This window comes from Equus caballus, chromosome 28 (assembly GCF_041296265.1).
Source record: "Equus caballus isolate H_3958 breed thoroughbred chromosome 28, TB-T2T, whole genome shotgun sequence".
NCBI classification, from domain to species: Eukaryota; Metazoa; Chordata; class Mammalia; order Perissodactyla; family Equidae; genus Equus; species Equus caballus.
Genome location: NC_091711.1, coordinates 32688908 through 32702103, shown reverse-complemented (window position 1 = coordinate 32702103; position 13196 = coordinate 32688908). Strand labels below are relative to the sequence as shown.

The following is a 13196-nucleotide window of genomic DNA, read 5'->3' as shown; positions in this document are numbered from 1 at the left end:
CCAGAGCAGAGGGGGAAAAGGGAGGGAAAACCACTGATGAACTTTTACTTGAGTCATTGAGAAATGGAAGACACTTCAAAATGCAGGCATTGGGTTAAATATGGATAATTCAAAAGCATGCAAAGCACCAGATGTCTTCACTGGTGAATTTTACCAAATATTTAGAGAAGAATAAACACCAGATTTTCACAAACTCTTCCAAAAACTGAAAGAGGAGGGAAGACTTTGCAATTCATTTTCTGAGGCCAGTATTACCCTGATATCCAAACCAGACAAAGCCATCACATGAAACTACAGACAAATATCCCTTATGAATATAGACACAAAAATTGTCAAGAAAATACTTGTGAGTCAAATTTTGCAATATACAAAAAGGATTATACACCATAATGAAGTGGGACTTACACAGGGACGCAAGGTCATTTAACATCCCCAAATCAATTAATGTAACACAGCAGATGAATAGAATCAAAGACAAAAACCACATGATCATCTCAATAGAAGGAACAAAAGCATTTGATGAAATACAATACCTTTAATAAAAGCACTCAACAGACTAAAAATAGAAGGAAACTTCCTTAACCTGATAGAGGCTAGTTATGAAAAATCCACAGCTAACATCGTACTTAATGGTGAAAGATTGCCTGCTCGCCCCGACGATCAGGAATAAGACAAGGATGTCTGCTTTGTCATTTCTATTCAACGTTGTACTGGAGGTTCTGGCCAAGGTAATAAAATAAAATAAAAGGCATCCAGATTCGAAAAGAAGAAGTGAAACCATCTGTATTTGCAGATGACATGATCTTGTATATGGAAAATCTTAAGGAATCCACTAGAAACTATTGGCACTAATAAATGACTTCAACGAGATTGCAGGATACAAGATCAATAGACAGAAATCAATTGTATTTCTACACTTCAAACTACAAACATTGTTGAAAGAAAGTAAGAAGACCTAAATAATGGGAAGATGTTCCATGTTCATTGATTGAAAGAATTCATATTGTTAGGGTGGCACTACTCCCCAGACTGATCTTCAGATTCAGTGCAATCTCCCTCAAAATCCCCGCTGACTTCTTTGCAGAAATCGACAGGATGATTCTAAAATTCATGTAAATTCAAAGGGCCCAGAATAGTCAAAACAATCTGGAAAAAGAAGAACCAAGTTGGAAGACTCACACTCTCTAATTTCAAAACTTCCTACAAAGCTTCAGTAGTAAAGACAGCGTGGTACTGGCATAGAATATATGTGTATGTATATATATATTTGTATAATATGGAATAGAATTTAGAGTCCAGAAATAAACCCATACATCTATGGTCAATTGATTTTCCACAAAGGTGCCAATATTTTTCAATGGGGGAAAGAATAATCTTTTCAACAAATGATATTGAGATAACTGGCTATCCACATGCAAAAGAATGAATTTGAATCTCAACCTCACAATATACACAAAAATTAATTCAAAGTGGATCAAAGATCTAGATCCACTTGGAGTCCCAAGGTGTGTGTTTGAGTGTTGGCTTGACCTTCAGTTACCGTGTGACTTTGGACAAGACACTTAATTCATATAAACTTCCAGATCCACCTATATAGATTTATTTACAGGTTTGGGGACTCATATCTGATAATATATATGAAAATGTTATAGAAATATGGGTTGTTCTTATATTAACTTTTATCTTCTGCTTTCACTATTTTTCCCAAAAACAGAGGGCAAGAAAAGCATTCCAGTTATTAGTCCTTTCCAGCTGTTTTCACTAGCATACTGTACACATCCTACCGCAGGAAACATCTGGGACCAGGGTCAGGGTACCTGCATCCTGGGAGAATGCCCAGGTTAAGATGGTCTAGAAAGCAGATTGGTGTAATCATTGTCCAGCTCTGCCACAGTCTGGCCCGAAGCCTGCCTGGACACAGTGCTCAAGACAAAAATGATGCTAAGCATTTCCATTGTTCTGGCACCAATTATGTGTTGGGCACTGTAAGAGTATTAGCTTGCATTTACCTAGTGCTCTGTGCCAGGGCTGTTCTAAGCACTTCACAGGTATTAATCCAGGTTATCATTCTATAATCCAGGGAGGGAGATTCTCCTATTATCTGCAATTTATGGATGACAAGATGATGCACAGAGCAGTCAAGCAACTTTCCCAAGGTAACACAAGTTATAAGCACTTGGATTCAAACCCGGAGAGTCCCATGCCGGGGCTGTTTTTAACAGCTGCATCATTCTGCTGTTGTGCACAGAGAGGTCGTTTCATCTCAAAACCACTCTGCAAAGGAGGTGATTTTATGTTTACTTTGCAAATGAGCTAAGAGGGGCTCAGCACAGTTAAGACACCCACCCAAGGCCATGTGGGTAGTCGGAGGAAGAACCAGGGCTCAAGCCCCTTTCTGTCCCACTCTGGAGTCCTCAAGCCCAGGCCACATCCCAGGTCAATCAAACCAGTGTTTGTTAAAGCTCTCCAGGTGATTCCAGTTGCCATCAAGGCTGTGAACCAATATTCAGAGAGGAAAACAGAACAATTGCCTGCCCCTCCCCAAACCAGCTGGCCCCGTCCATGAACAGCTGGTTTCTTGCCCTCAGGCACAGCTAGCTGCCCTGTTACATCCAGTTCACTGTCAACGGTTCAGGGCAGCAGCCCATTCAGTCTGCAGGGACACAGGTCTCTCCACAGCTCACGCTAGCCTTGTCACCCCCAGCAAATTCCTTCTTCACTTGCCTCTGCAGACAGTCCCGTTCCCTTGGAATCCTGCCGCACATTTGCACGAGGCTGTGCCATCCGGATTCAGAAGGCAGCTGCCACGAGAAAGGGCAAAGGCTGTTTGTAGAAAAACACATAACAGCTTCCCAGCTCCTGCCCCCATGAGGCACTCGCAGGTCCCGTCTAAGGCTCGGGAGGAGAGTCCCTTCCTAGCATGGCCCTGCTTCGGGTGGCTAAAACTGCAGCCATTTATCAGGCAAACTACAGAGAGCGTTTATGTCGGCGTCGGCCCAGGAGTGAGGAGGGTGGCCATCGCTCTTTAGAGAGCGCCCTGTGTGCTGGGGCCTGTGCTTCACACTTTACGTTATGTAACCTACACCATACCCAATAGCCCCGACAAGTAGATATTGTCATTATTCTCATTTACAGATGGAGAAACTGAGCCTTAGAGGTATGAAATAATTGACTCAAGGTCATGCAGTCAACGAAAATCATAGAAACTGATTTCAATTCAGATCTAACTCCAGCTCCTGGGCTCTTAACGAATTAACCCATTAAGCCCCTCTGGGCATTAAGAGTATGAAGTCAAGTAAGGCTTGGCTGTGAGCTGTGAGTGGGGAGTAAGGTTTGGTGAATGCAAGGCCCACGGGGCTCCTTCTGCCTCTCTGAAAGTGTCCTCGTGGCTTGAGCCAGGGGTTACAACTGGCATTTTTGACAACATGCCAGGTAACTCAGGTGCCGGCTTGTCCAAAAGGCTGGATCTGGCAAGTTGATGGTGGCCTTTGCAGATCTATTTTTAGTTTCATACTTAAATTTATCCTAAATCCTCAGAAATGGTCTCAGGAAACTACTTCCCAGAGGGTAGGGCCCAGAGAGGACACTATTAGTAAAGAATCCCATTGGCATTGTCCCCAAAGGAGGCTCAGAGGTACATACTTGGCGCTGGTGTGACAGGTCCCATTGCAGTTGTCTTTTGTGATCTCTGAAAAAGAGAATCAATTGCTGTGTCAGCCCTCTTTTCCTAAACCTCACTGACAACTTTCTGTTATTACTTGGTGCTGGAAAAGATTTACCTCCTTGGAAGTAACTGGTACGTATCATGTGAACTATGGAAAACTATGTGACCACATAAATCCTTTTTTACATTGGCTGCCAGCAAGCTCAGAGCCCAATCTGAAGGTCCAATATGCTGGAGTGTCTCTTGTGTACCAGGCCCTGTGCTGGGTGATGAGGATGCCAGGATGAGTAAACACAGTGTCCCCCCTTGCGTGCTGATGCACGTCCTTCCCTGGGGCTTGATTTTTCACTTTTATTTATCTTTCCTATGTTACCTTATTCTTTCTAGCTTTTCATCATTTTATCATAGAGTGATATAAACAAGCAAACACCTAATTGTAACTAATATTAAAAGGTTTTTTTGCATATGCAGAAATAGCCCAGGGCCTGGCACACAGCAAGTACTCACTATCTATTTGATAAATTAATTCCTAAATTTCCTGGATGTAATGCGGGTTCTCACTCTTGGATGCCCAGCTAACAGATATTCCTGGCAGGAGAGGATCCAGAAAGAAATCATTAGAGATGAGGAAGGAGTCCCCTTTGGGGAGGATGCTCATGCTAAGAGCTTTGGGGATAGAGTTTGATTAGGCCTGGCCAACTTGCACAGAAGGTCCGAAAACAGACATCTGGCCACAAAAGTGGTTTGTTTTGTGTCAGAGAGAACGTTTACAGGCTGCAAGGGGCCGGAGCGGAGGCCATGCAATTTTGCGTCTTTATGTATGCCATTCCTTGAGCCTGGAAATCCCTTTCTGTCCATTCTCTCTCTATTGAAATACCAATCATCTTTTAGATCCTCCTCTCTGAAACCTGCTCTAAAGCTTTGAGCCAACTTCAATTAATTGGTAGTGACTACATGGTGTGCTCTTTTGAGAAGCATGTGGTGCCCCTATCTGGCCTCTGAGGGAAAGAGTGCAATGATTGATTAGTGATGTCTGCCATGGGCTTGGGAGTGGAGAGTTTGCACACGAACGAAGGACTTGTCTTTCCTGCTCTAGTTTGGAAGACCTTCACTCTGCACTGCCATATCACTATTTTTTGAACACTAATGGACATTTATTTCCAATACTAGACTGGAAGCTCCTTGTGCAGGTGTGCCCTGGAGACCAGGCTGGAAAACTGGGCAAGTACCAGTTGGTGAATGGCTTTGTATTCCGCCCTGCTGAGGTATTTCTCCTGAGGCAGCGAATGTTCTCCTGTAGGCAATGAAGAACCATAGCACGTGGTCAAGTCCTGGGGAGTGGGTGGGAAACATGACCTTATCTATTGTGATAGACTGAATGTGTTCTCCCGAAACCCACATGCTGAAGCCTAATTTTCAATGTAATGGTGTTAGGAGGTGGGGCCTTTGGGAGGTGATTAGGTCATGAGGGTGGAGCCCTCACAAATGGGATTAGAGCCCTTATAAAGAGACCTGAGAAAGCTCCCTTGCCCCTTTTGCTATGTGAGGACACGAAAAGTTGGCAGTCTGCAACACAGAAGAGGGTTCTTAACAGAATGTGACCAGGCTGGCACCCTCATCTCAGATTTCTAGCCTCCAGAACTGTGCGAAACAAATTTCTATTCTTTAGAAGCCCCCTGGTCTATGGTCTTTGCTATAGCAGCCCAAACTGATTAAGACATCTGTGTTTTGGAAATTTCTCTCTGGCAGCAATGTGAAATGGAGGAGGATGGGACCAGAGGCAAAGAGATGGATCACACGGCTGCTGGTGAGAGGAGGAGCAGGTGGAAGGGATGTGGAGGGCTGGAATGATTTAGATACGACAGTGAGGGAGAGGGCGGCGCGGAGGCTGAGTGGGTGGTTCTGGATTGGGCGAGCAGGTGGGGAGGACGGGATGTTCCTTCACAGTAGAGAAAGCAGGAAGAGGAGGGAGTCCGGTGGTCTGTCCTTGGCACTGCTTTCTTCTTCCCCTTCATGGTGTGAAGCATACACACTTCTCTCTGCTCACTGATGATTCCTACACTTGTATCTCCAGCCTTGACCTCACTCCTAAGCCTTGCACCCACAGACCCAACTGCCTGCTCTACAGTGGCTGTCTGGGACCTGTGAACATCTCCTCCAGGTACACACTGCTGAGGGCGGGGACCATAAGGAACTCACTGCAGTGTCCTTAGCATACAGCCAGCACCTGGCAGGAGCTCCGCAAGTGTCTGATGAATGAATGAATGAATGAATGAGCGAATGACTCCTGTGCATCTCCACTCCCATGCTCTCTGGCACCTCAAACTCAGCCTCCCCTGAACTGTCCTCTCCTGAATTGGCCCACCATCCGTGCGGTTGACCCTCCCTGTTCCTTTCTTTCTGCGTCCAGTTGCCATGTGCTCTCCATTCTACCTCATTTGACAATCAGTCAAATACCTCCATTTTTCCTGCCACAATCAGGCCACTGCCTTAGTTCAGACTTTCATTAATTGCCTCCTGAAAACTTGCCACAGCCTCCAGACTGTTCCCTGTCGGTTTAAATGCGGTTGGTCCTCCGTCCCACCATGCTCTTGTAAGCACCTAAGTGACAGCCGGGGATGAGATTATCTATTCTAGGTATTCCCCCAGACTGTCTTCCTGTTTGTGTGACCCCATTGCTTCCTGCTCCCCTCACCCAGGCCCTCTGGCCCCTGGCTCTGCACCCCAGCATTTGATATCTGCTCTAGGAGTCTCCTTGGCTTGGGACCATTCAGACTACTGACTTCAGCTTTTCAACCAGCTCTTCACTCTGCATTCGTTTGATTTTAGCATCAGCTGGAGCTTTGGGCAAAGACACTTCCTCTGACAACCCCACAGCCCTGGAGCCCTCATTGGGCTGGCGGGCACCTGTGACTCCTCGCCAGCCCCTGCTCTAGAAGAGGGGGCGTCTCTGCTACCTGCTTCCAGGGGCATTCTCTCCAATGTAGTGTCAGAATGATCTTTCTAAAATGCAGATGAGATCATCTTGCTGCCCTGTTTAAAACCTCTTGCTGGCTTCCTATTGGCTTCAGCAGAAGGTCCACGTCCTTAGCCTGTCATGATCCGACTCCTGCCTACACCTCCAGCCGGTTCTCATTCAGCTTCCCTCTTTGCCCCTGTACTCCTCTCCTTCTGCCATCTTCTGGCTCCCTAAATGTGCGGAGTCGTCCCACATCTGTGCTATCCTATGTGCTTCTTCTGCCTGAACTGCTGTTCCCGCTCATCACTGTCACCTGGAGCACGTTAGGAACCATCAGGGCAATGCTGTGGGGTTGGGGAATAGGCCTGCTCAGACCCAATGCCGGGAAAAGAAATGGATAGGTTCTCTGGAAAACAACTTGGCAACAAGTAACAAATCCTCCCCTCAAAGTGCCGACTTGAGACTCGGCTAGAAATAGGACCAAATGAATTAATTAGACAAATGCAAAAAGATGTATATAGGAAGTATTCATTGCAGCATTATTATGATAAGAGAAATTTGGCTTAAAAAGCGTGGTACAGTCATATAGTGGAATATTGTGTGGAAATTTAAAAAATGATATCTATATTTATTCACATGGAAAGATCTCCATTATATATTGTGAAATGAAAAAGTAGGTTACAAAATGGTATGTAGAGTACGATCCCAGGAACCTATGTTTATATACCTAGAAAAAGTTGGAAGGCTAACACAAAATATTAGTGATAGTTCTTTTCTGCTTTGGGAGTATGAGTAATTTCTATTTTCTTCTTTCTGCTTTTCTTTATTTTACAAACTGTTTGCTGCAAATAGGAATGACTTTGATTGCCAAAGGAAGTACTAAAGGGGTCATTTCTGTTTTGCAAAGGAAAAAAACGTAGCTGCTAAGTGAGGCTAAGAACAGATCATTAGGACTGAGGAGCTGGCCCTTACCACTGTCACATTTCACTCCTCGCCAGCCAACGTCGCAGTCACAGGAGCCATCACCCGAGGGTCCTTGGTTGCATCTCCCGTGGACACAAGAACATGCTAAGTGGAAAAATGCCCACAAATTGTCAGCCTTTTGGCTTGTGCTCAATAATGCATTTGTCAGTTACCATACAGTTTCCTCTCAGTGCACTTAATTCCTCAATGTGGTTCCAGGGAATCATTGTCTTTAATGGAGGGCTGGGTTCACAGGAAGGGTGGGGTGTGGGAGATAGAATCGAGCAGGCTGACGGGAATCAGTGATGCTTCAACCAAGAGCACATCTTTGGGACTGTGTAGCACTGCGGGCTGGTGACCCAAGCTGGGTGAAAGTGTCCTCAGCTGAGGTTATCTGAGGATCCAGGGTTAGGTGGGACCCCTTGGGATGGAACCATGTTTGTTCTCTGAGAGTGGACTTCTGTCTGAAGTGGACTTCTTTGTAGGTATTGTAAACCTGGTGTGGCCCTGCCTTCTTCAACAACATAGAAGTGCTGATTCCTTTGCTACGCAGCAGCGGCATCATGAGCCTCTTTGAGAACTGGATGAAAGCTCTGGATGCCTTCCCCAGAAAAAAGCATTCAGCTTTTGGGGTTTGCTGGACCCCGTGAAGGTCATCCATAGAACCTTAGGTTAGGAATGCCTGCATAAATGCAAGCTGAAAATGCTTCCAAAAAACAGAAAAAATTGGTACTATAATTCCAATTACATCTTATATAGACCAATTATAATGATTCAGTTATATGCTGATTTTGTCTGGCTTAGACTAGCTGATGAGAAAACAGTGATAGGGTTAGCCCTATGGCCGAGTGGTTAAAGTTCCACTTTGGTGCCCTGGGTTCATGGGTTCGGATCCCTGGTGCCGACCTACTCCCCTCATCAGCCACACTGTGGAGGCATCCCACATACAAAGCAGAGGAAGACTGGCACGGATTTTAGCTCAGGGCAAATCTTTCTCACCAAAAAAAAAAAAAAAGAAAAAAAAGAAAAAAAAAGAAAACAGTGACAGCCAGATCAAATTTATGATTTTTAGTACAGGGTAGAAAAAATGCTTTGTGTTCTCCTCATGGACAAGGAAATCCCTTCTCCCAAGTCAACTCTCTTATCAGTGTGTGTCCCTGGGCACAAGGAAGTCAGGGTGAGAGGATGCAGAGGACTTGGCTCCAACAGATGATGATTTTTGTGAAAACAGCTTAGGGTGTTCTTGAGGGTGAATTGATAGAGTGATCTTCACATCGAGGCCAGCATGATTCAGGAACAAGGCTCTGGAGTCAAGCAAGGTGTGCCTTCAAATCTCAGTTCTGCTTCTCACCAGGTGTGACCTTGGGAGAAGACATTCAACTTCTTGGCCTTAATAGCCTCATCTGTAAAATGGGTATAACAATACCCAAGTATATAAGGTTCCTGTGTGGATTAAAGGAGATAATGTGCACAAATGTGCATTTCAAAGTATCAAGCAATGTCCAAAACTGAGAGTATAACCATGAGGACCAGTGTGCATGGGCAAATACAGACTCATGTGCTTGGGTTGGGGGATGCCAATGAACAGACTGGGGGTAGATTAGTGATTAAGAATGTCTGGAAACACTGCCTTATGCCAATTACACCATACGGATGTTCTTATAATCCACGTAATAGAGATGGGATTCCAGCCTGGCTGGGGAGACTGGTTGGTCAGGGAGCACGTGGGGAATCACTCTTTTCTTGCACATTCCCGCTTGGTTTCAGGCGCCCAGGAGGCCGCCTGGGTGGGGAGTAGGGCGCTCACCTTGGTCGCAGTGGACGCCATACTTGCCCTCAGTGCAGGTCTCGCAGGCCGTCCCCGTGAAGCCCTCTCCACACTCACACACGCCCGTGCCGTTCATTCCGTCCAAGCAGATCCCGTTTCCAAAGCAGACGTTCCTGGCTTTCCCTGGGCACGGCTGGCACTGGGGACCGAAGAAGCCAGCACAGCATTCTCTCGTCTGAAATGGAAGGACAAGGCTGGACTCATACTTTCACCTTCTGGTTTTGTCCAGCCACAGAGTAGAAATCCCGCTGGTGGGACTGGGTGTATACCCCAGCTTCGACTCCACCTGGAGGGGTGGTGAGACCCCTGAAAATCAGGTGACGCTAAGCAATTGCCAGGGGCGCTAGGAACAGGATGGAGGGCTCCGCTGAGGAGGTAGGAAAGAAGGAAAGGAAAAAGGCAAGTTAGAGAAGAGGATGAAGAAAAGGGAGAACGAAGGACGGGCCGTGGGGGACGCCCTGCAGGATGTCTGCTTGGCTTGGGTCTGCCTTTATTCTTGAGTGCCTTTAAAACACAAAATCTCCTGCACCCCCCAGGCTGTGCAGCGTCAGGGCCAAACCATCTTGCCCCTGTAGGATAGGCAGAGGCTACGTCTAGTCTTCTGGGAAAGAGGCAGGACAGGAAGAACTTTCCTGAGGACTCTGAAGCAACAGCCCAAAGGTACTTGGCTCTGGGGTCCTGTTTTCTAAATGACCAGGTACACTTTCTTTCCTTAGGAAATCGGCCATTTCCTCTGTCTGTTTTGCTCACCAGCCTGCTCACAGGGCATTTCACCCTGTTGTCAGAATAGGGAGGTCCTCTGAGCTTCTCAGTCCCTCAATTTCTTTATCACGCAATTAAATATTGCAGCTTTTACCTATTTGCCTACTCGCAAGGCTGCCCTGAGGTTTATTGCCACCACTGCTACTCTGAATGATGACGATAACGAGCATAGTGAGGAGGAAGCGGAGGTGGCAGAAAGAATCCATGCAAAGGCATTTTGAAAAGTATAACATATGATTAGATGTCCCGATGTCGCTGCAATAATTAGAAAGATGGTTAAATCAGCGTACTCACAATGACAGTTTTCACACATTTTGGCTGGCACCCAATGAACACGGATCGCTTGCCCATGAAATAAACGGTGTAGATACATTTCTTCGTCTCTTCACCCTATGAAATGTAATAATTATATCAGCTCTTTAGCTGGGAAAAGTTTTCCAATCTCTAGAAGCAAGTAGGTGAGTGATGCATGGCTGTCTCTCTGACTAAAATGTTCTAGAAAGGGACGGAGATGGTTTTTTGGAGATGCTTCATAAGAAAGAAAATACAGAAACGCAATATTGGCTGCCAGAACACCAGGTGGACAAACCCAAATAATTACTCTATAAGGTAGTAGTCTATAGAAAGAACTTTTCTCTAGAAGACTAATTTAAGTTAGGAAGAATATCATAGAGTAAATCAGATAAAAATGTCCTTCCAGCACTGTATATTGGTTGATCTGAGACTTGATTTCTATTTATTTATTGACTTATCTTCTGCCTTGGTCTGAGAAAGAATTAAGGCTGTTTTCAAAGACTTGTGAAATATAATACAAGATTAAATTAAAATTCAAATGAGAGAATCAGCATTGTCACCATGATGAATTATTATTATCATGCTACAGAAGGTGCATGAGTATTTATTCTTTGTGATGGTTGGAACTTTATGAGAAGTAGCATTTACAATAAGTAGTTACAAGAAACATAGATTATAATTCATTCAAAGACATGTCTACCTCCCCCTAGTCTGCCATGTGTTTCTTAGAGAAAGATAGTTGTAACTTCAGCTAGAGAAGGAAATCAGGCAGGTGGAACTCATCCAGGCTGGGTATGGTTTTGGATATGGAGTCTGCCTTCTCTGATAAAATTTCTTGCTCCTGTCCTCAGCAGGCCACTGGGCTATGAAAGATGTAGAAAGCGAAAAATCTCTTCCTGCACTGTGCACTGGTTGAGATGGACTTTTATTTCTCTTTATTTATTAATCAAAATTTTGCTTTGGTCTCAAAAAACCCAAATGGATTCAAGACTTTAGAAAGATGCATACCATATAAGAAGATGAAATTAAATTAAAACTAAGTGAAGAGATGAAGGCAGTGAAAAACAGATATGCTTGAGATGCACTTAGTAATTTGGACGTCCCTGGGATCTGAACACTGTTTTATCAAAACAGACCAAATACTTACTAATGGTTTCGTTCCAAGTGGGCAGATCGGCTGCTGGGGACACTTCCCACACTTTCCCTTGGTAAAGCACAGAGACAAAGAGAATATTTCATGGTTATTACTTTGAGGGCAAAATGAGGCTGCAAATATTTTCCAGACCATGGAGGTGAAGATTTTAGAATATGGAACTGAAAATCAGAAAGACACTAGAGAAGCTCATCTGATCAACCTCCTTAATGTTCTTTGTGACAAGCAATTCAACGACTTTGGGTCTATGTTGGAGCATCCAAGCTTTCCTCCATAATAGTCTTCTGATGCTAATAATCCTTTAATGCGTGGAAGTCTTATCTCATTTAAATCCTTATTCCATCAACAACAACCCTCATTTATCAAAAATCCATTCTTTAGTGAATTGGGCCAGATTCAGAGACTAAGCTGATGTGTCACAGACAGTGCCCAGCCTCGGGAGCACATGGTTCAGTGAGGGGTCAGGGTGGATGTCATATATGCTACTCCAAAACAAAGAGCACAACTTAAGAATGACAGACACTCTTAAGTGTGACCTGTTCCTCAAACAGGAGGAGGCCAGTGCATCTAGTTCTTAGCACCTACTGGAGAGTAGATGTAGTTGTTCAGACTTCTGGTTCTTGGGTCAGACTGCTTGGATTTGAACTCCTTCTCTGCCCCTTTCTAGCTCTATGAACCTGGGTGTGTTACTTAACCTCTCTGTGGCTCATTTTCCCTATCAGTAAAACGGGTAGGGTCATAGTACCTACTTTGTAGGGTGTTGTGAGGATTATATGGGTTAAAACATGTAAAATATTTAGAGCAGTGCCTGGCACATAATCAGAGCCCAATAAATGTCAGCAGTTATTACTTTTGCTGAAAGATCCTACACCGTCCCATGGACTGGAGTGAAAAGACTCCATTACCACATCATATATTACATTGAAATAACCCGTTTCCGTATTTTCTCTCCTAGTGGACCAAGCTTCCAAGCTTGGCTAACACCTACCATAGGTGCCCCATAGCCCCCTTCCCCTGCCTGTGCTGGGCGTGGCATGGTTTCCTTTTGAGGAAGACCATGGCTTCAGAATCCTGCTCAACACAACCTTCCAGGCAGCATTTCCAAGGCACTCAAGGTGCAAGTTATTGCACTAGATTGTGAGCCCTTCGAGGGCAGAGGTCATGTCTTATTTATCTTTGTAGAGCCATAGCTGGGTGTGCTGCTTTGCATGCTAGAGATGCTCACTCAGTGTTTTTTGAACTGAATTGAGATACCCTATTAGATGAGTCTTATGCTTAAGATAATGCCTAAATAATATGCTTAAAAAAATAAGCCAACACTCTTTAGTTGCATCATTGGCCTGGGATATAACTTACTGGTACGATAGTAGTGTCATTGTTATCACATCTATTCTTCTGAATTTCCAGAACTTTCCCCAAGCCATGGATCACTCCCTTGTCAGTGGCTACATTGGTGTAGTTTATCGGAGCTTCATTTACGTACAGCTGTGAACCAGAGGGTTAAATGTAAATTTTTATTATAGCGATTTAAATAGAAATAGGGAAGATGGGGATTGGAGGATATTAGCATGAC

General features: G+C 44.6%; 1 protein-coding gene across 3 annotated transcripts in view; it reads right to left on the bottom strand.

Annotated features, from left to right (window-relative positions):
• Positions 1-13196, bottom strand: part of STAB2 (stabilin 2) — a 147905-nt gene that overhangs the window by 46466 nt on the left and 88243 nt on the right. For all 3 annotated transcript variants that reach the window (XR_011433794.1, XM_023631534.2, XM_070254566.1), the window contains exons 35-41: positions 12980-13108; positions 11618-11674; positions 10471-10566; positions 9394-9589; positions 7596-7691; positions 3643-3688; positions 2725-2801 (exon numbers count right to left, since the gene is read on the bottom strand). Coding sequence is in view for 2 of the 3 variants with exons in the window: in XM_023631534.2 (XP_023487302.2) it covers positions 2725-2801; positions 3643-3688; positions 7596-7691; positions 9394-9589; positions 10471-10566; positions 11618-11674; positions 12980-13108 (697 nt within the window). In the remaining variant the exon portion in view is untranslated. The remainder of the gene's footprint in view (positions 1-2724; positions 2802-3642; positions 3689-7595; positions 7692-9393; positions 9590-10470; positions 10567-11617; positions 11675-12979; positions 13109-13196) is intronic.